A 22923-nucleotide genomic window follows, 5' to 3' on the forward strand; every position below is an offset into this window, starting at 1 on the left:
GCTGCGCGTCTGGGCTGCAATATCCATTTGATGTTGATACCAAGAGTCCGTTTGACTTTACTATAGGATTGCAGTGTTCAGGTGTATTTTGGCTAACCTGGCAACGTGCTGTAAAACCATTTGGCAAAGGTTTCTAGGCTTTTGAAGTGCTGACAGGACTTATATAAAGAGCATATCTCTTTTCTCTTGAAATCTGGAGTTCAGTAAGCCGAACTGCTTCTCTTCTTGTATCCCACATCCACCTAGCTGGGACTTGAAGCAAGAAATCAGTGCTGAAATTTCAGCCTGTTCCACAAAGCTTTCAGCTCCAGCACTGTTTTAATTAAGGGTATCCATTTCTGTTTCAGCTCAGTCTCCAGATCAGATTTTTTAGACTCAATGCCTCTGTCCCTTTTCTAGGTTTGGGTTGAATCTGCTTTCTTGATTTGTTGGATGATAAGAAGAGACTTCAAGTGTGGAAGACAACTATGGATCTATATTATTGACTTTTTTTTGACATAATATTTGTCTGCTTAAGTGGCTGATTTTTATAAGTCAGGATATCATGGCAACCTCAGTGTTTCCTGAATATCTTCTTTTTAGCTTAGTTCAGCAGTTTGAGTGTTAAAATAATTTCCTCTCCAGCTGAAATCTTACATTCAGTTCTGCTAGGATGGGTTAAGGCCATGGAATGAACTTTGTGTTAGTTAGGATGCTGCTAGCAATTTGTGATACTCATGTTTAATTTTATGTTGCTGTATTGGCTTTATTGCAAGCTTGGGGACATGGCRTAGATCCAATTTTTCAAAAGTATTTATATGCCTTTTGCCCATTGTCTTCTGTGGCAAACCTCAGTGTCTTTTTAAAGAATTCTAAGGGCTTTTTTGTCTTATTCTTCTGCCTTTATAATGGGAATAATACCACATTCCTATTTTGGTGCTGCAAAGAATAAACTTGTAGGAGAATTTGGTACTTACATATTACAGTAATTGATGCTCTACAAAGTCAAGTGTTTCTAGCACTTTCTTTTAACTGAAGTTAATATTGATTTAGATATTGTTAAATGAAAATACTGGAAATGCGTGTTCTAAATTTCTTTGGAATGTCACTGGGTTTCTCTTTCTTCGTAATGTCACTTAGCAAATGTGGGTGCTTTGGTCATGCTAAAATTCAGTGGTCTTAGCTATTAATGATACATGAGTGGATTCCAGTTTCTCTCTGAAGGATGAAAGTACTATTATGATAGTCCTTTTTAAGACCTGCCAGTCCCAAATTCCCCTTGCTGAGGGTGACTTTGTTCTGACCTTTGTCTGAGCTTAGACTGTTAAATAGAGTTATTCAAATGCTACATTTGATTTCAAATATGCTTCTGAACTGAACAGTCAACAAGTCAATATTACGTACATGTTAGTAAAGCTCTGAAGGGCATAACTTGATTTCTTTCAGGCTGTTATGGAATACGTCCTGATCTGGTGAATGAAAGTTGGTCTTGTTCACGGTGCTCGGCCAGTGCGTGGGCAGCGGTAAGCATCTGCTCTTCTGGAGACTCAAGAAAACTTACTCTGGGAATTAGATACTTCAGCAGAGATGGGTGGTGGGAGAGAACAGTTTGTGTGTGTGTGTCCCAGACGTTAGGTAGTCAGTTTTAGAGAATGATAGGCAGTCTAGGAGCCCCTYGGTTGCCTTTCTCAGTCCAGCTCTGAAGTAGTTTTGTTACTACAGGAATGTTGCCTGTGTAATCTCAGGGGAGGAGCTCTTCAGATGACCACTGATGGGCGGTAAGTGATGTTTTTAAATATTTTGTGCTTCCATACTGCATCTAATACTCTAGTGTTGAGTTTGGTTTAGATGCTCGGCATAACGTCTAGTTTTGGTGTTATGGACATAACTGCCACTCACTAAATTGGCAGGGTAAGCTCCTGTAGCTCTGCTGTCTTACACTCTGGACCAGACTTTTCAACAGCAGAAGTACTGTTAAATTCCATTGATTYTCAGGGAAAAGTCTTTTCAGAGAACATTTAGCATCATGCAGATGCATAAGAAAGGAAGTTGATCCCTTCTGTTCCGRAGACCTTTATCTTGTGCAGCTATGATTAACAGTCAGTTTGTAATGTTGCCAAGGCTGCCAAGCACCATAAATATGCTTTGATGCGGTAGATGAGGGAGTTGGAGAAATGTTAACTGCCCTCTTGAGTATTTCATAAATATACTATAGATTTAAAGAGAAATTCAAATAATGGTAGACTCTGATCTCTCTCTCTCTCTCTCTCTCTCTCTCTCTCTCTCTCTCTCTCTCTCTCTCTCTTTTTTTCAGATGGATCCATATAATCTGTGCTATTGCTGTCCCTGAGGCCCGTTTTCTTAATGTAATAGAGCGTCATCCTGTGGATATCAGTGCTATTCCAGAGCAAAGATGGAAGCTGGTAGGTGTCTCTTGTCTTTGTGTAGCGAGTGTTGGTGAGTGAGAGCAAAGAAAAGATCTTTAACTAGACAGAAAAATACTACACATTGTATGAAATCATAAAGCAGCACAGACTGGAGGTGATATTCTTGCTGTTATTTCCCACAAACGCAGCGGGGAGCAGTATCATTTGGATGACTTCTGAGGTACTATCTCAGAGCTTTGACACACAAACAAGTTGTGATTCCCTGATCTGCCTTTGCTCTCTAGGAGTGTGCTCTTATGCTGTGCAGAGCTTACAGTGCTTACCCACCGCTCGGTCGGGGCTAGGCTACCCAAAAGCCTCCCTTACTGAAAGTACTGCACAGCAGCAGCATGAAGGGAGACATTAACTACAAAGAAGCTGGTATGTGCTAACTTGCTAATTTGTAATTTGATTTCCTTAAAATATTTATTTGTCTGAGAAATCTCTTCTAGAAATGAATAAACATTTCTTTGTTACCTTTACTGTAAGGTGAGACTCTAAAGATCTTAAAAGTCCAGTTACAACTTGTTATTTAGTTGCACGTAGCCTCATCTGAGGCATTAGTAATGGATGATTCATTAGCTCAGACCAATTAATCTTCATGTGAGTTAATGCCCCATCACTGTAGTGTGTTATTGCAAAATAAATTGTGCTTTTGTGGCTTTTTTCATACCGAAGTCGGTTGGGCTGTCACTTGGGAGTGGGGTATGAAGGAAGGTGATGTTAGCAGTGATACATTTGCTAGCATTGATGTATTTGTTAACTGTGCAGCTGTTTAGTGCAGGCGGTCCTGCCAGGGCCTGCATGAGAGATTAGGAAGAATCTCTGTCTGCCTATAGAGTTATTTCTCTGTTGTGCAAATGGGTTTTGTACACAAATGTGAATGTAAAAAGCATTCATTATTCAGGTGGAGTGATGGAGCAGTGTGATGTGAGAGTGATAAATCCTGCAGCTCTGGTTCTTTATGGATTGTCTGACGTTTCCAGCATGCATCCTCTTCATTAACAGCGCTTGAAACGATGAACTAAAAATCCTTTTACGCAGGACTCGCTTCTATTGCTTAATGGAGCTTCACAAGGAAACATTATGACTTGATTTTTTTTTTTTTAACTCTTCTGTGGCTCCCGTATATTTCCATAGAACTAGATTCTATATTAATTAATTAATGTGAAACTGTTGCTGAGTTTTGTTCTGAAGCATTGACTGTTCCATCCAAAGCCTCTGCACAGACCTGCCACACAGCTTGATTTTCATTCCTGAATTAAAGCTTTATAGTTTTGTTGATTCTTCAGTGCTGTATTCCATTTGCACCTCAAGTTTTCTTCATATCTCATGAAAGGTAGAGAATTTTTATATTAAGTGCATTGAGTTACACAGCCAAGTGATGTGATTTGCAGGCATCTRTTCCTTCTGTTGGAGTTAGCAAGAAGTTCACAATTCTCATAAAAGCCTGGCTTTAAGTACTTGACTTGGAAAGCGTTATCTCTTGAATGTCACTGCACACTGCTTCATCGACATCAGAATGACTTTTCCCGTTGGCTGTTGGAGGTGTAACGCTGACCTTGTTTTTAATTTATGTCAGGATTTTTCATTACTCTGCCAGTAGGCAATACTGGCTTGTCTGAGTGTCTCGGGACACAGGTACAGGGCTTCTGTCAGTGTGATCCCTTTGGAAAATATCTGCATCCCCCTAGAGCTAGCACAATTTTAGGAAGTCAAGAGTAGACTTTCAGCCTCATTAGGCTATGTTTGAGAATGTCATTGGGTATTAACCATCATATTTAGACTGATTGCAGAAATCTTTCTGTTCTGTTGGTCTTTAATGGTGAATGCATTTATAGTATGTACCRTGTACCACTGATATCTGTTGAACACAGCTTGTTGGTGTTGTCACTGTGTGTGTTGTGGCTTATGAGTGGGGTTTGTTGCAGGAAAGAAAGAATAAATTGTTTTGAGCTAAAACTTGAAATGAGTTTTAGAATTATGAACTGAGTAAACATAAAAATTTATATATATCCTCTTTTGGAGAGGAGAGTGTAAAGGCAGTGACACTTCTGCCAGCAGAAATAGTGTACTGTGTGGAGAAGTCCAGAGGAAACTTAGATGGAATATGACTGTGCAGAGAAACACGTTTATGGGCAGCATAAAGAGTTTTAGAATCCTTAGCAGTGAGGACTTTTCAGGTAACTCATGGAGCAAATGAGAAAGTCTGTAGAGGAGTTTGAGGGTGGGGTTTTTTGGTTCTTTGTTTTTTGTTTGTTTTTGTTTTTTAGTTGTTTTTTGTTTTTTGTTTTTTTTTTTTTTGGAACTGTTTAGCAGCATTTAGGAAAATAAATTGAAAGGGGCTAAGAGGGATGGTGGGGTTGGATTCAACGGTTGTGGCAATTTTTTTTTTTTTTTTTTGGAACTGTTTAGCAGCATTTAGGAAAATAAATTGAAAGGGGCTAAGAGGGATGGTGGGGTTGGATTCAACGGTTGTGGCAATGGTGGTGTTTCATCTAACTGTTGCGGCGTGGTGCTGGCTAGAATTGGAGAGGTGGCCTGTGCCACTGAAACATGATGGAGCAGAAGAGGGAAAAATGGGAGGGTTGTGAGCAGTTCAAGTGAATGGATGAAGGTAATGAAGGAAAGAGGGTATGGATTATCTCTGACTATTTTTGCATGTTCTGTTCTTGTTTTTAATATTTGCATTGTTTTAAGTTACGGAGAGGGGCTGGAATGATCAAAGAGTTGCAGTGACCCATCTGAACAGTCTCCCCTGGTCTACAAGCATACCCTGGGCCTCCCCTTTAGGGAATAGACTTTTCAGTTCATTTGTGTGCACTGCATCATTTTTACAAATGCAGCTGGCGTGCTTCCAGATTAATGGTGCATTATGGGCCTCTGTGGGTAAATTATTTATGACGTGGAAATTTGGAATAATTAGCTGTCATTCCATAGTGGAGTAAATGAATTGTGGTGTTCATCATGCGGGAGACAGCCCGTTTCTTACTCTTAGCGGTGATCTTATTCTCTGGTGTGYGTGTATTGTGAAGATTTTCCTCCTGTGCTTTAGACCTTTTCTCTTTCTGCTACCTCCCCTCCTCAGAAAATTTCTTTTAAGTCTGCATGTGTGCTGTAACACTTGGCACTAGTACATCTGTCCCATCTCCCACACTTCCAGCTCTTCAACGTCTTCACCCGTTCTACCATGTTTTGTATTTCAGTCTCACTGTAGCTCACATTTTTCATATCTTTGTTCATGTTTGCTCTGAATATTCCCTTTGTGTGGCTCCTTTGCCGGTTGTGAGGAATTTCTCTGCTGCTAGGGCGTCATTAGGTGCATGTTAATCCTTCAGGCTTGGAAGAAGCCCGTTTGCATCAATARAAGGAGATTCCTGAGACTCGAGGGTTAATGCTCCCTTGAAGAGGCAGTATTGAGCACACTGTATATCAGCACTTGTCCCTGCTGGCGGGAGAATTGGGTATTGACGGTTTAATAATGAGATCTCATTGCTATTGACTTGCTTTCAGTGCCGTGTTCCTGCTGTGCACTTTGCTGTGGTGCTTATCTAGCTTTTGAACATGGTTTACAGAGCGATAAAGGCATAGCTTATTAAATACGAGAAACTACATTGTGGCGACGCTAGAGCCCTGACTTTGAATTTCCTGGCTTTTGTTAGTTTAAGTAAAAAGGCCAAATTAATCTTTGGTGTAAACATTGACTTCAGTTAATTCACAAGAAATGAATTTGACTTATTTCATATACATGTGTGATGGACCCCAATCAAGGAGTAGGTGGGAAGAAGGCATCTCCCTTTCTTTTACATGTTTTGCTCTAGAGGAAAGGCAAAATAGTCTTTGGGGGAGGAATGGTCTTTTATTTGTCTTGGCAGGGTGTTGTACCTAGCACAGAGGGCCCAGGCTCTTAGCTAGGTCTCTGTGTACCCTGATAACACAAATAAAACATACTGTTGAAATATGGCAATGCTTATTTTGCGTTTACTGGATAGTTTATGATATGTTACTACCCTTAATACTTTTGAGGAGGCACTTTTAAGTTAGCTCAAATCTAGAAGCAGAATGAGTTTGGACTTCTGGGAGTTGTCTAGGCTTATTGTGTGATCTTGGGCAGCTTACATTAGCTCACTAATCCCAGGGGATGTAGTAATTCATACTGATCTTACAATTTAGGTCACGAGTTTTGTAATGTTGCCTTTGAGTGCTGCTTTAATGGGAATGAGGTAAACAAGAAAGGCAGTGGAGCCTGGAAGAAGGGAAGAAGGACTCTGATATCAGACACTGCAGAGAGAGAAAAAGAATCTGTCACTCATAGTATCATAGTATATTTATAGGACACTTATATTTAGATGAGCGGATGGTTTGGGAAGGCAGTCAGGCTTGGGGGGAGTAGGTAGAGCAAACCAATGCAGTGTGTTTTGGAGACAGTAACCTAGAAATAGRCACTAAAAATCACTGCTTTCCCCTATTCCCTTCCTTGTATATGAAGATTTTCTCTATAATAATTAAATTCCATAGCTGTATAGTCAGATTCATGGGCATATAATGTCTCCCAGGGTTTTATTTATATGAGCTATTTTAAACATTRCCATTCATTCTAACAAATAATATACATGTTCTTTGTCTCCATTTTTCCCCAATTTGCCATGTCTAAGCCTCAGGTAAGGTAAGGTCCTGCCGTCCATCAGTGACAGCTTCGCTAGACTTAAAGATGTTAAAAGCTAAAAATGTTTCAGATAGTACCCTGGAGTATTATGCAAGTGAAATGCCCAATTKAAATGCCTTTTTAGATTGCTAATCTCAAAATCTGATATTCTGTATTCCTGAGGGGCTGGAAACAAGAATTTGGTGCTGTTAGGGAAGGAGGAAATGTATCTTGTTTCCCACTGACACCTAATGCTCACTTCCAAATCTGCGGGGGCCGTAAGGCTTGTGATTTTTTAAAACTTTATTTGGGGGCTTTGAAAAACTGGTTTAGATCTGTTTTAAGATCTATCATGCATCTTCATTGCTTTCCTGTCCCCACTAAGTGGTGTCTAATTGGGTTAGGGAAATAAATAGATCTACTTTGCAGAAAAACATTCTAAAAAAACCTGAAGGATTTCATACCTTTTTTCCCCCCTAATTTTGATGTTTGGTACAATGGTACAACTTTCGTTAGATCTAACAGGATAATATTGTATTAAATTTAATAGAACATAATATTGCACAGCCATCCGATGTTCTGTTGTGTCCAAAAGTGCGAGTATTTTCTAGTAATGTGAAGATCTGGCTGCTGTTTGAATTGAGACACACATTTTATGAATCTAAGGAGGATATATATTAAGCTACAACAACTCTATAGTAATACGGATATGTATGTTGATCTACTACATCCTCTGTTTCTCCCAGTCCTCCAGGGAACACAGTCTGAAATTAGATTCAAGTCTGCTTCAGTGTTCAGCATGGTTCTGGAGGACTGGATTACTGATAGATGGTTAGGAGTCTAAAATAATTGTCATGTACGTGGGAGTGATAAGTTAGCATCTGCTGAAGTTGCTCGGTTTATGAGTGATTCTAGGCAAACATAAATAACTGAACAAGCGATTGCAGAAGTTTTTGACTTAATCTCATAGCACGAAACATCCCATGTTCTGGCTGTGGGTTCTGGGCTCGGGGCTCTAAATGCTAGTGATGTAGACTTTCCTGCCATGTAAGGTAACAAGGTGTCAATATGCTGTGTTAAAGTTATTGTGGACTTTGTCTTTGCCTGATGTTGACCCACTGTTTTGTTTTGGTTTTTTTTTTTCTTTTTTCTTTTCCAGAAATGTGTGTACTGTCGGAAGCGAATGAAGAAAGTGTCTGGTGCCTGCATCCAGTGCTCGTATGAACACTGCTCCACTTCCTTCCATGTGACCTGCGCGCACGCTGCTGGTGTACCCATGGAACCAGATGACTGGCCCTATGTCGTGTCCATCACTTGCTTCAAGCACAAAGCAGCTAACCACAGTGTAAGACTCCCCCCCTTTTTTTTTTTTTTTTTGTGTGTGTGTGTGTAACGATTTCTGTGTGCCTGTATTTCTGTCACAGTTCTTGTGATTGGTAATTATTCCCTTTTTTTCTCCGCCACAGATCCCATTTCGGAGGGAGGTAACTCTTGGTCAGACTGTGATCACAAAGAACCGGAATGGACTCTACTACAGATGTAAAGTGATTGGCATGACAACACAGACTTTCTATGAAGTAAACTTTGATGATGGTTCCTACAGTGACAACGTTTATCCAGAAAGCATTACTGTAAGCAGCTCTCTGTGAAGTTATAAATGAGTATAAAGCATAAGATGCACATTCCTTCTGCGTGCATTGGGGCAGAACAACAAAGTCAAATTTAAATAAAAAATACTTTTTTTAAAAAAAGGTGCTGTTGCATAACAAAGCACATACTATTTTTCATTACTGTCCTTCTTGTTTATGACTTGATCTCATTCCGGACTTTTGTTCTTTAAAAAAATGTACTGTTGCTATGTGCAATTGACTTAACAGAAAGCAATGTTTGTTTTAAGTTGCATCCTATTTGTTTTTTGGAGGTTTTGGTTGAATAATCTCTTTTTTTCCCCACTGACAAGTCTAATTCATGGGGAAAGCAGACTGTCTGTGAACACTTCTGGTTCAAGATTGGAAATGCRCTTAATAGAGAGAACATAGAAAAGGTTGGCTTGTCAAGACTCATGTATTCTCTCTCCCTAGCTGTACCATTGGTTCACCGTGTGAAACAGAGCAGGTTACCCTACTTGTTTCTGTTGCTATAGCAGATTCAGTGGTTTGGGATTTGTAATAAATTTCCTAGAACCGAGTACCATCACCAGAAATAGGTGCAAAAATTTCTGTTCTCTCTGTGGTTAATGGTTTTGTTTGAGATGACTGCAAGTTATCACAAGTGCAGAAACTTCTTACAGTCAGTGTGTTAGGTGGCAACCTACTTGAGTAGTGATTGTAACAGACCTCTTGATCTAGTTCTTGAGCTTTATTTGTGTTGGTTGTCTGACTTCCTTCACTGTATCTCTCCAGAGCAGGGATTGCATCCAGATGGGACCCCCTCCAGAGGGTGAGCTGGTTCAACTGCAGTGGACAGATGGAATCATCTATAAAGCCAAGTTTATTGCAGCCCAGATAAGTCAGATTTATCAGGTAGGTACAGAAGATTTGCCATGTACCTCATGGTCAACGTGTCTGATTGTTACGTGAATTCTGTTGCTCACTAATGCTGAARGCTTGCTCTGTTCATGAAGAGATAACTTGCCTCCCAAAATCAATACTGCTGCTAGACTGAAGAGAGATACAGTGTTAAAATAAGATCGGGGCTAAAGATTTTCTATGGCACAGTGTGGATATATGGATAGATACACCATGTCTACACTGTGTCTACTTTTAAAATGAAAAATAATTTGCAGTTTCCCTTACCTTGGAAAAAACACCTMATTTTTTGTTTATGATTGTGTGGTTTCCAGCTAGAGAGAAGAAATAAAGGTTAGTAAACCAACAGGATCTCTTAAAGCCAATGCAGGATTATTTAGCRTGAAGTACCTTTCCTCTTGAAAGTAAATAGCTTTAGGAAGACAAAGAAACAACACTTATTTAAAGACATCTTAGTCTCTGGAAACTGTCTCAATTAAAAATCATACCTTTCCCTTGCCTTGTAGCAAGTGTCCCCTCACCAAGTATTTGCCAGTACTAGGAAGCTTCTAAGCAGGAACTTTCCCCTAACAGAGGACATGTTGAGGCCATTCGCCTCCATTGGGGGAGAAGAGTTTTATGGCTGATGGCTCAGCTTTGTTAGTGGAATGTTGAAAAAGAGCTCTGATCTGCCCCAGGTCAAAAGTGACCTAATCAGACTACTCTCCAGTGGCTATTGTGTGGCTTGCGCTAAATGAGCTCACGACCTGCGGTTCCCAGTGAGTCGGTATCTACATAATTAAAACTTTCCTTTACAATTTGAGAGAAAGTAATGGAAAGCCTGGATCAGGAGACTACTTTGGGGGAAGTAATCTTCTGGTCATGGGAAGGTACCTGGCTGAGGAACAGCAGCATGTGGGAATAATGTCCTGCTGCTGCTGTGTGAGGAATTAGAAGCCTTCAATGTCTAGTCTCATAATGCTGTCACCATCTCCATTTTAAGGAGAAAAAAGTAGCAGCTTGTTCTTCCCCCTTCCCCCCTCCCCCCCCCTTGGATTCTGTTCCACAGAAAGGATTTTGGTTGTGGAAGGTCATAATAATCAGCAAAGGAAGATTTAATCTAGTACACAGCGTCAGCATTTCTGCACAGAAGGTTCTATAAGATGCACTACAGTCATTTGATTAAATCTCTATTAAACAGTTCCAAGAAGTTGAAAATTATGGGGATTTGGAAAGTGGACTTTGTGCATAGCCTGCTGAAAAGCACATGCTGGAATAGAATTGACAAAGGATTGTTATATTAAAGAGGTTGATGTCTCTGGATGATTGTAAAAGGCAGAGGAAATCCCAAATCTTGTGTGTGTTTGCAGGAGGGATCTTGTTTCCATTCTTTCGGTATAGAATATTTCATATCTGTGTGCAAAAGAGCACAATAATCCATGTTGTCAGTTAACAGTCCTTTTGGTGTGTATAAGRGATGTTAACTGCTTGAGAGAAGATGGGATTTGAGGTGACTCTGGTTATAAATAAATACAATRTATGGTTCCATAAAGACCTATTTTTATGCATGCTTTCCAGTTTAATCACAGGATAGGAAATTGTCATTGATTTCTCAAAAGCAAAATAATTTGAAATAAGCAATTCCACTGATAGTGCCAGATTACAGAAAAATTTGTGTGAAGAGTACAAGTCTGTGTTTTTCAAATCAAGCAGTTACCTATCAGTAAATCTCTTTTCCATGGGGAAAACTGCATGAATAGCTTTCCACACTGGTTTYCTATGTCAACACGTTTTTCTATTATTACGATGCATCTCTGTCTGTATTTAACAACGTAGAGGCAGTTCTGATATAAATAAGTGTGTTCATAGGAAGCTAGGATGGATTGGCTTTTGCATTTTAAATTTGCTCTGTCTTATTTTGCAGTAGCTTCCCAGTTCAAGTCTCTAAGCCTCAATTTTGTGTGCTAAGTGTAGACGTGTGAATTTTTWAAAAAATTGAGCCTGATGACTGTCTCTTAACTTGCTGGAATGTGTGTTATAACAGAGGTTTAGCCTAACTATCAATAAGAACACCGATGTGTTCTTCCTGCTGAGTTTGCCCAGTCTAAACCTGATATCCTATATAAAACTGTATTGCTTGGTTTTCTGAATTATCCAGGAAAGCATAATAAGTCTTGAGCAAAGGAGATGAGATTCTCTTAAATTTTAATAGTTTTAACATTTTTATATGCACACTTTAATGAATAAACATTCCTGTAGCATCTGATGCATAATTGATGATATAATCAGTGCTTAGTGAAAAAGGTTTGACATGAGGAGTTACTAGCATTTTTTGTACCTGACTGTTTATTACTGCTTGCTAAAATATAAATATAGCTGCTGTTGTTACTTATGACATGTAAAAATATTTTGTTTAAGATGAAAGAAGTCTGTATTACCACATTGGCCCAAATACAGTGCTACCTCTTATTGCAAGTGAAAAGCTTCCCTTTTTTCAGAGTTTGAAACAAAAATTAGCAGAAATCTCTAGTGCTCTGGAAGAGGTAGGAGGAAGAGGTGCTGGTCCAGATGTAATGTAGCTGTTTTAGGATCCCCGGGAGCACTGGTTGCAACCACGTAGGGCTGRTAAGAGTGCCCAAGCAGCACTGAAGCCTCATGCTTTTGGGGATCAGCACCCTTTGCACAGCATAGGGGTTTGCAGAGGGCTCCTACAACAGCAGTCCTAGAGCCACGCAGTGCTGAGGTGGTGAGCCATCCATGGGAGCTGCGCTTTGATGCCTCTCAGGCATTCCTGTCCTCAGCAGCTACAGCTGCACCACCTGGCTCAGCCAGAGGCAGTGCTTGGCACAGTCTGGGCCCGTTAAGGGGCTGTACTTGGCATAATCCAGGAATAGATGACTGCTCAGGTTCTGTAGATGTAAGGTCATCTACTTAAGTCATCATCTTATATACCTGCAGGTGGAGTTTGAAGATGGTTCCCAACTAATGGTAAAGCGTGGTGATATTTATACCTTGGAGGAAGAGCTTCCTAAGAGAGTGAAGTCTCGCCTGGTGAGTATCAATAACGGAAGCRATGAAATGGCTGTGGCTTGCAGTACTTATTCAAGTTTTCTCAGCATATTGTTTAGATATTAGGTGAAAAGCAGTTTCTGCTTTGTGTAGTTGTGAAATCCCAAGCTGTTCATGAAACACAGAGTTAAGAAATCCTTGATGTAAATACTTGAAGTACTTAAACGATTCTCCCTTTCACAAGTTCAGACCTGATTTTTGTGTTCTCTGGTTAAGAGAATATGTTCATATCACTTCGCACCCTGTAATACACAAATTTAGTCATACAGACTGCCATTCTGTCTGAATACTGCCTTTCATCAGTCTGGTGAATCGGCCTACAGCTGAGTGGTTTCTAGAGAACTGATTAGCGGCACGGGACCAGACCTCTGTTTCTTATCAAACAGGAGATTTACAACATAGCTTTTATCTATAAAGCTCTCATCTAAAAGATCAACCTGTCTTTAACTGCCTAAAACTGAATTATTTAGCCTAGAAAATGTGAAGGACTTATTTCATAGCTTTTTGTAGTTCCAGATTTGCTGGGTGTTTTCAGACCTGGTGCTTTGACCTTTTAAAGCCATCTCATTTAAACAAATGATGAATTTGAATTCCATGCTAATGGAGAATACACAGTTCTCCTCTTCCTTCTGAATATCTGTAATGTCAGCTACTGCATGACAGGAATGGATCTGCAAAATTAATCTGTGGTATGGTTGTGGGGTTTTTGCTCTTTTAAGAGAAAAGGTCCTGGTCTCAACCTTTCATTAAGGGTACATGAATTTCTAGGCCAAGTCAAGGCAATGAATCACTGAGCCCTGTCTTTCCCTGGCCACTGGCAGAAGTGAGGTGTGCACCCTCAGAAGTCGCCTAGCAATGGGCATTATGTGGAATAACTGATGTCAGTTTGGAGGAAAAATTTGTTGGTTTATGCACAAAATCTTTAGAGCTTTTATGCAAAATACATTTTGTAAAATGCTTACAGTCTTCATAATTCAGTTCTGAATGGTTTCTCTCTCTCTCTCTCTCTTTTTTTTGTCTCAGTAAGTCTCAGTTATGCCTTATGGCATAAATTTTATGGGTTAATAACGCAAAGAAGCATCCTGTTCTGATTCCTAGGTACATGATAGTTCCAGTAGATAGATGATGTACACAATAGTTCCAGTTCATTTAAACTAGTCCAATAATGAAGGCAATGTATTGGAGCCCTGAAATACAGAAATTGGAAAGAAATATTCTCACTGCAGTGGAAACCGTCAGGCTTTATAACTCTTCCAGAGAAAGAGGAATGCATAATGGAAAATGAATAAAAAGTTTCAAGTCTGGTTGAAAGCTCAGATTCTTCTTATATACCTTTTGCTGCCAGAAGTGTTAGACTATGCTCCATGGAAGTGACGCTCATAGTGCTTTAATGCAGAACAGCTGAACAAAAGAACAGAGCAGTAGGAGATAATTTCTACCAAGAAATGCATCTCTCTGAGAGTGTAAGAACAATATGAACAGCAGCAATAATTTGTACAGTGATCTTGACCTCAGACATGTTCTTTGGGCTTCTTTTAATGACATTGGGGAAGCCCCGATTTCCTGCATTGCCTTCTGCTGGGAATGAATACCTGGAGAAACAGAGGAGGGTWGGAATAAACAGTGAATTGGCAAGGCAGGAACTGAATGAAAGATGCTCTGATACAGAAGGCGGCTGACTTTGAGAGTTTCTCTTTCCAGTCGGGTTTCAGAAGCCCAGAGGTTTTTTCTTTCAGCCTTGTGCTTTGCATGTCTTGGAGGTGGTTTTTTTTTGTTTGTTTGGTTTTTTTTCCTGCAGAAATACTCTGTCCCAAATTGTTCACTGCCTTGTTATCCCTGCTGTCTCGTTAAGCAGGTGTGCTCAACAGTTTGCGCACGTATGTCTGTTTTCCTGCTGTGTCTCTAATGATTGTACTTTCATGTCTCCTGCAGTCCCTCAGCACAGGGGCCCCTCAGGAAGACGTATTTTCGGGAGATGAAGTGAAAGCAGCCAAGCGCCCCCGGGTGGGGAATTCCAGGAATCCTGAAGATTACGGACAAAACTCAGATTACTTGGCCTTTATGGAGAGCCTGTTGCAGACACAGTACCAGCCTGGAACTCAGAGCAACATGTTTTAACCAGGATTCATTAAATACGACATTAACCCTTTTCAACCCTGCGGAAAAATAACCAGGAAACTGTGGAATAGAAGGCCAGCCTGGTGCAGTAGCCTGCTGTGAATTCCTTTCATCTACTCTTGGTTTGGACTGCGAGAAAATCCTGTCTGGCTACATGCTACCTCTACTTTGCCAGACTTGTTGCTCACCAATAGAATAGAGAGCTTGAGACCCCTTCAGACCCTCCTTTCACATGGAGACTTTGGAAGAGTTTGTACTAATGGAGCTCCGTGACTGGCTCCTTTTTATAAGGCTTGGAAAGGGTTAAAATTTGACAAAAATGACTTTTTAAACCATGTCAAACTCTTTTGTCTTTAAAGGTGCTATTTCATTGACTACTGAAGCAGCCTTTGGAATTGTGATTTCTGTACATATAAGTCACCTTTGTGAAGTTTTCTATAAATAAGCATTATTAAAAAAAAAGTGCAAACAAAAAATAGGAAAATGAAAGTTTCCACAAACATTTTTCTAGATTATGGCTTTAAAACAGAAAATGAATAAAATCCTCCCCGCCACCCCCAATGAAATGTGACTAATACTATGACGGGGAGAGCAAGAGCAGGTGTCCTGGGAAGTCCAGGGTTCTTTTTTGTAAAGAAACACTATCTTCTTTGTAATCTGGGGAAGATGGGGAGAGAAATATTTCATAGCTGGGACGTTTCTTAAAGATAGTTCTGTTTAAAGACATGCGATAGATGCGCGCATTTCTGCCATGTCACCAGGAAGGGACTTAGGGAAGAAACGGCCAAGTTTTGGTCCTTCTTGTTGTCTTCCTTCCCCATCTTTGCCATCACGGTTGCTTTCTAGTTAAAAATCAGCATGGCTTTCAGTTAAAATACGCCACTGGGTTTTGGCAAGTGTTCTGTTGCTGCTTCTTGTGTTAGCTCCTTTACGAGCCATTCCCCTTCCCCACTGCAGACTAGAGCATAAGGGACAGTTCTAGCGCTCTGGTAGGCATGTCTCCCATAGGAACCTTTTTCTTTTCTTTGTCCCCACTCTTTTTTTTTGAGTTGTGCTCCTTACAGTTGTGAGAATCATTCCATAACAGAAGCCTGGGAGGTGTTTGTATGTTTTTTTTTTCTTTTATCCTATTAAAGAAGAAATTCCCTAAACATCTTTGTTGTGACATCCTTTACTTGAGTAAAGACTGAGCCTTTGAAATACTTCTGGGGAAGAGGAATGCAAGCCCTTCATTTGATTGGACTCAGTTCACTGAGGACTGGATGAGTATTAAAGGCAAAAATAAATCCTGAAGTATTGAGTGGGCAGCTCCCACTCGAACACTTGAAAATCACCTCCGGTCGAAGAGCTGTTATGGAACAGTGTTTTGTAGAAGAGCCTGATCCAAAACCCTACTGGAAAGTCTTCCACTTTCTTTAGAGGACTTTTACCCATTCAGAGGGAAAGAAAAAGTGCAGCCCTAGTAGAGTTGTGAAGGGGGATGTGGCCTTGAGAAGGTTTGGATGAAGGGGGGGGGAACCAGGGGTGCATCGTACCGCTCGCCCAAATGTCTTGGCCTGGCAGAAACCCCCATGAGATAGCAGAGCAATCCAGAATGCTGCACAGTAATCTTTTCCACTTAATTCCCTGAAATTACTGGACAGCAAGGAACTATTTTATTTTATTTTATTTTWTTCCTAAGCCCCTTTGCAAGATGGTCATTGTTCTGTGGAGAGGTTTTTAAGCAATGATATAGTTGGATCTTTAAGGGAATAAGTGGGAAGGATTTGTGGGCTAGCAGATGGTAGATTAGCATCTTACCAGACTCGGTGGATATTAAACTGTCCGAGTGAAAGAGTGGAAACAGAATAAAGCAAATTTTGGGTTGTTTTTTCATTCTCCCTTGGGAGAGTTGGAGTTCCCTTCATTCCTTCCCTGCCTCGGCTCCGGGTTCCTTTGTGTGTGCGTGTCGGTGCGCGTGTGCACGCGTGCGCGTTCGTAAGATTGAAACAGGGTTTTTCTTGTTTCTGAGTTCTGACATTTTTAATAGGCGTCTCCAAAAATAAAGAGAAACTARTAATTTTTCTTTCCAAATTGACAAGGTTCGAAAAGCCTTGGTTGATGTGTCACTTGGTGAGAAGAGTTAGCACCTAGGCGAGCCCCTTTCTTTCATTTGCTGCTGTACCCCTGTAGCAGTTACCCCTACATAGTTGTCTCCTGTCGGTTAAGACATGGTTTAGCAGAAACCTTGCTTGTATAAAGGAAAAAGGATGGATGTTTTATCAGTTGCCGGGCCACAGAGAAATATTTAAAATTGAAAGAGAATTTAAACAGCAGAGGATTTTTTTATTATTTTATTATTTTATTATTATTATTATTATTATTTTTGGAAGGGCAGGGGCAGGGTGGGATGGGATGGGTGGATGTGAGCAATGGGGAATTTCCTCTGCATGTTAAAGTCCTGACTGAAATAGCACCATTACTGTATTCATATGTAGTACCTTTAAAAATACTATTTATATTGTAAAAACAAAATGTGTTTCCTCACCCCATATTCAGATGATGAGTTATGTTTAAAAGTGAATCTGGAACTGTAGAATGCCCTTCCTTGTTGCTAGGGTTTTCCCTTTYTTGTTTATTTTGAAATTCTCCTTTTTTGGTTTAGGAATGAATTGTGCAGATTATCTATAATGACCATGTTGATGGCCTCTGTGCATCAGACTATTGCAAAGGAAGTAGGAAATGCACATTTTTACCTTCCCCTTCCTCCAGTGAAATATATTTGTAAGTGTCTGATTCTGTGCTATAAAAATACTGATTTTTTTTTCTTAGATTAAGGATGTGATGTATTTTTTGCCTATTTTTTTTTCTCTGCCTCTAGGTTCATAATGAATTAAAGGCTGTTGAGCACTTCAGAATTACAATTTTTGGGGGGTTGAAGTCTCTTCATTTCTAAGTTAAGTTTTTTGCGCTGCAAGAGAAGAAAGCGCCAGGTCTGGTTGGTGAAGCGGACTGATAAACTGGGCCGAGAGAAGCAGAGACTGTTAAGCAGGAGCCTTGTCTCCTTCCTTCCTTCCTTTCTGTGAACCGTGCAGGAGAAGGTCTGTCATTGCACTGCTTCCCAAAATTAGGAATTAAGCTGAAATGTGATTTTAGTCCGAGGTCCAGGATTTGCTCTAGCAGGATGTCTCATAAAAACGTTAGTTACTAAATAACCAGAGGTGGTTTGAAAACCTTTTATCTTATAAATCACGAGTTGCTGCGTCCTTCTCGAGTTGCCTCGTAGCCATCCAGTAGCCTTCCTTTCTAGCCCTTGGAGGTCCTGCTGACGGTCAGCCTCTTAAGACAGCATCCTTCTGAACCTTCGTTTAAACACCTTCGTTTCCCCCTTTGAGCCCTGGTACTTTTTTTTACAAATGCCTCTCAATTTGTTACAGCATGAGGCTAATGCTGCAGATAACGTGAAAGAAAGGAAATCTCCAATTTTCAGTCCTTTGCAGCTTAATAGTTTTTCCTGAGATAACCTGCAGAAATYGTACTAGTGGGAAGATAGGGAAGCCAAAGCCTCAGTGATACAGAGTCCATTGCAGTCTCTGGAATTTACAGCAGCACAGACCTTACCTGGAATTTAAGGTTGCTGTATTGCTGTAATCTGAAGTACTCTAATACAATTCTAAGGATGTYTTAAGAAGTAGTACATATTTCCAAGTAACTGCTTGGATCAGTGATCAAAAGACGAGGATCAAACCTTTGTCGCTCTGTCACAGCCTCGTGGAGCCGGGACAGACRTATCGACACAAACCTCCCAAAGTAACCATGGGTTTCCGTTCCTAGTTGCGATCGCTATGTTAATATATGGATAACATGAGGTTATAGGAAAATTATACTGTGTGCAGGACATGCTCAATGGTACGTGCTCTGCAGCTCCTTACTGCCTGGCACCCAGCTCTGGCCCTGCCCTGTGAAGAGCTTCTCGTAGGTCATGGCCATCRGTGGATTTGGGTTGCTGAGACAAGACACCCAAATGCAATGCGTCATCCTGCGCTAAGGACTGTGATTTCTTCCTGCTGCTTTGCRGAAGTCCAGCTCCTCCTCCGGGGCTGGCGATGCGCAGGGGGTGCTCACAACAAGCGGGTGTTTTAAAACCTGTAGCGCAGAAGCTGCTGTAAGTCCCTTCTTGAGTCAGGGTTGCCAACTGTCACGCACACACACAGTAAATTCATTTTTCTTCTTCTTCTTCTTTTTTTTTTCTTAAGTCTTTGGAAGACTGTAAAAATAGCAGTGTTGCTTGGGGYGAGGCTGTTGCCTGCCGGTGATGCTAGGGCTGTTCCCAAGAATGGACAGCCCCAGTCTCCAGAAAGGTTGGGTGGCTGTTCCCCACTTTTTGTCCTTTGCTGTCTCTCAGTACTCGCATTTCTGGAAGACTTCTTGTGATAACTTTCAGTCCCTTTGAAGCAGTTCTCCTCGCAAACGCGTTGTTGCAGGTTTCCAGTGTGCAGAGCTAGGTGAGCACATTTGCACGCGCTGTTTCAGGGCTTTCCCGTTCGTGGCTTCTCCCTCTGGCTCCCAAATTCGCTGCTTGGAAATGGGAGGCTATCGAGGGCTTTCAAGCACTCGCTCTTCGGTGTACTTGCTACTTTCCTTTTCACATTGCTTTACTCTTCTGACTGCCTTTCTTTTAGGGAAAGAGCAGATGATGGAAAAACTTTGTCACATGCTACAGACATCTGTGCTTTGGCCAGTTCTGCAGAACCTCTATTTCTTGAGGTTACTCTGGGGGGGTTTTTCTCTGTTTTTTTTCTCTTTCCTTGCTGTTCGTATTAGTTCTTCATCAGCAGTTCTCCTTCAGCTTGRGCAATCTGCACTGGTTTAATAAAACTAGTTGCAAGCGGGTGCAGGCCCCTTCTGCAAGAATGCCCTTATTTCGGTTGGAGTGGTTTAGCTTGGGGTCATCAGAAGCAGTTTTAAAATAAACTTTGCGTTGAATCTGTGGGAATGCTACTTGAGTCGAGTTGCATTAGTGAACCTTCGTATGCAGGCGGGTCTTCTGTGACAGGGGACATGACCCTGCTGAGGGCCAGAGGACGATGGTGTTAGGGCAGCAGGTGAAGGTGAAGACTCTCCTGCAGTCGGCTCTCCTGCTAGTGCTGCAGGAGGCGARTCCATGTTACTTTTCTTGTCTGGGTCTCTTTTCCGCCCCCTGTATACAGCTAAAGGTGCTCTATATTTTTGAGGTTTTTATGCCCTTTTTGTAGTAATTCGAATGACTGCAAAGTCGGTTGCCCGTTTCGGACTAGCTGCCAACAGGCCACGCTGGAGCGCCCGCGGGGGCTTGGTTTGCCAAGTCAGTGGGGAGGGAGGTTGGACCGAGCGCAGGAAGCGGGTTCCTGCGGCTGCCCGTCTCCAGCCCCCTGCTCAGGTCGTCTCTCTTGGTCCTCGCGAGCGGCAGGGCTGGCGCACGCAGCAAACCGATGCTGGCAAAACACCAAGACCTCAGTGATTTGGAGATGTTGAGCTAGAATTATTTGGCAGCCTCGGTAGCAGAAAAATATAACTACTTAGTTTACTTGCACACACAGAAAATTACGGAGAGTTATTTRTTCTGTGTTAGAGGAACAAAACAATTAAAATTTTTGTTTCCAAGAGGGGRAATGTGAAGGTCCCTGTGTAAATATTGCTTGGATTTGCAGAGCGGCCACAGCTTAGCCGCTTCTCCTGTGGAACAAAAAACAACCCGGCTGGATTTCAGCACAGCTGACTTTGGCTCCTCTCCGTGCCGTAGCCGTCTCAGGTGCCAGCTGCTAGGAGCCAAGCAGCATCCTGCCGAGGGGCGATGCCCTCGCCGCCGCCCCGGCTCGCGGTTCAGAGGTGACTCACCGGTCGGTTACCCGTGGCACGWGCCGCCGTTCAGAGCGGCAGGGATTCACCCGCCGGGCTCGACAGCTCGAGTCGGGCTCGACCGTAGGTACGGGAGGGTCCCGGGGCGGGGGAGACGGGGCGTCGAGCCGGCCGGGCGTCCTTGCGCCTCCGCTCGGAGCCGCCGCTTCTTCCGTTCTCTCTGCTACCCGAAGAGCTTGGAGGCGCCGGAGGGAAATCTGGGCCGACTCATCCGCGATTCGGGTGCGCCGCGGAAGCGACGCGAGGAGCCGGCGGCGCCGTGGCCTGCGCGGCGGCCGTGTTTCGCGCTGGCGATTTCGCGGGCAAGCCCGGGGCGCGCGTCCTCCGRCGGGGCCGGGGGCCGAGGCGCTGCCCGCCCCGCGAGCTCGCAGGGCAGCACTTACACCCAGGGAAAACTGCCGGTAATCCTTGGTAGCGCTGGTGCTGCCACAGCACTAGCTGTAGCTGAGACGTCGCCCCTGTTACAAGCCTCTGCTTCCAGCTGTTTATTGCTACGTTAAAAAAGTGGTGTTGAAGCGTCACGTGTGATCTGGGGCGTCGGGTGGGTTCTGGGGAGAAATCTTACAAAATTCAGCTGCGCTGCAGGTTTTCCTCTGCCTGCTCCAGCTTCCGCCCCGGTGCAGCAGGGCCCCGAAGCCCCTCGCTCGGGAAGATTTTAGAATYGCACCAGGATCTCCGAGTTTCCCCTAAAATATTCAGGCTTGGTCAYGCGGGTGAGCGAATGGCACCGTTCKAAGCCGTGGAAATCGCGTGCGGATAGTAAATTTGCAAAACGCCCGCAGCAGAGCACCTGGAATCCGAAGGGGAAGCGGCTGCTGCCGAGCGGGTTCGCGTCCAGCCCCGCAGCCCTCCGCCTTCCCGCGGGGAGCTGCAGGCAGGTTCCCGCAGCCGCTTTGTCCCGCCGCGGGCTCCGGGCTCGGCGCGGCCCACGGGCTCCTCGCCGCTGAGGAGCGCGGGCCAGGCGCCGGCCCGAGCCTCCGGCGGGCGCGATCGGGCTTGAGACGGTCTAGTACAGGAATACTGAAAATCCGAGGAAAATCCAGGGAGCCTTCGAAAGGCCTCCGCCCCGGGAACTGCTTGCGGTCTGTGTCGAGGAGAGGCACCAGCTCTGTCTGGGGCAAGGTGGAAAAAAAAGATGGTGAAAATAAAGGGAACGTGCGGTTCCCCGCACGTGGGACAGATACAGTCATTAGCCTGGGGGGCGTTTTATTTTGAGGACGTGGCAGACAAGGAGCTAACAGAGCRTCAGTGAAAGCCTGGGGCCGTTTGCCACCGCTGATACCGTAGAGGTTGCTCTTATGGACGAATTTGGGGTTTGCAGCTTCAGGGTAAATTTGGAGCAGGAAGGAAGCTRTTGCATGGGATTTCTTCCACCCTTTGCAGGCAGCTTCTCGTGGTGGCGTGCACTCAGCATGGGGAGATGGTGCAYGGATGAATTTATTTGGAAGGCTGCATTTATTTAAAACAATTTTTTCCTTCCAAGTCTTCTCTACTCTGCTCCAAATGTGCGCCGCACTTGCAAAAAGATGGATAAACTCTGAAGAAAACAAAACACAGCAGTGAGTTTTTTGGCTTCTTTCGCGTTTTGCAGGTTGGAGGCTGTCTCAGCAGTGAGGAGCCGAGGTGTAAAACCAGCCTCGGGGCAGATGCAGCATCCCCCAAGGAAGCGCGCGCAGAAAAGGCAGCGGCAGCCGCTCCCGCCCCGGGAGAGGCAGGGCGCGCGGCAGACGAAACCGCCACGATCTGATAGTAAAAAACTGTTTGGAACAGCTGTCTGCTGACAAGTTCAATAAACTGTATTAATGGTGTCGTTATTATTCCCTAATTAAAAGCTAATAACTAAGAGTTAATTGCCTTTAAAAGATGAAGCAGTGCTGTGGCAGGGATTTATCTCTGTTTTTCCTTTGCTTGCCTGGCTGTGCTGATATTTCCAAGCTAATTAATTGAATCAGATCTCACCGAAAACTAATAATCTCTCCGTGTCGGTTCGACCAATTGAATTAAAAGGTGTTTGCTGGGCGCCGGCTTTGAAAAGCAGGAGACCGAGCGCGTGCTGCGGTCGGCGGGGCTTAGCGCGGCGCGGAGCGCGCGGGCCCCGGCGGAGGGTCGTGGACGGGGAAAACCTTCCCCCTCCTGCTAAAAGAGGAGGAAACGGCAGCGTCTTGGTGCCGGGGAGCCCGGCGTCGCCCCGCGCCCCCGGCGGCTGCCTGGGGCTAACGGAGAGCGACCGAACGTCCTCGCTTTATCAACGTTGATCATCAACATTGATCATCCGTGCCAAGTAATTTTATTAAAGTTCCCC

At 43.1% G+C, this 22923-nt stretch overlaps 1 protein-coding gene across 2 annotated transcripts in view; it reads left to right on the forward strand.

Annotated features, from left to right (window-relative positions):
* The window catches only part of KDM4B (lysine demethylase 4B), an 81617-nt gene extending 63984 nt beyond the window's left edge, over window positions 1-17633 (forward strand). For both annotated transcript variants that reach the window (XM_085312621.1, XM_085312623.1), the window contains 8 exons: window positions 1426-1502; window positions 1702-1757; window positions 2294-2402; window positions 8210-8395; window positions 8517-8681; window positions 9453-9572; window positions 12516-12608; window positions 14559-17633. In XM_085312621.1, coding sequence (XP_085168747.1) covers window positions 1426-1502; window positions 1702-1757; window positions 2294-2402; window positions 8210-8395; window positions 8517-8681; window positions 9453-9572; window positions 12516-12608; window positions 14559-14744 — 992 coding nt within the window. In that variant the 3' untranslated portion in view covers window positions 14745-17633. The remainder of the gene's footprint in view (window positions 1-1425; window positions 1503-1701; window positions 1758-2293; window positions 2403-8209; window positions 8396-8516; window positions 8682-9452; window positions 9573-12515; window positions 12609-14558) is intronic.
* The last annotated feature ends 5290 nt before the right edge of the window (window positions 17634-22923 follow it).

The sequence above is a fragment of the Rhea americana genome, unplaced genomic scaffold, assembly GCF_003343005.1.
Source record: "Rhea americana isolate MKP2758 unplaced genomic scaffold, rheAme1 scaffold_369, whole genome shotgun sequence".
Lineage (NCBI taxonomy): Eukaryota > Metazoa > Chordata > Aves > Rheiformes > Rheidae > Rhea > Rhea americana.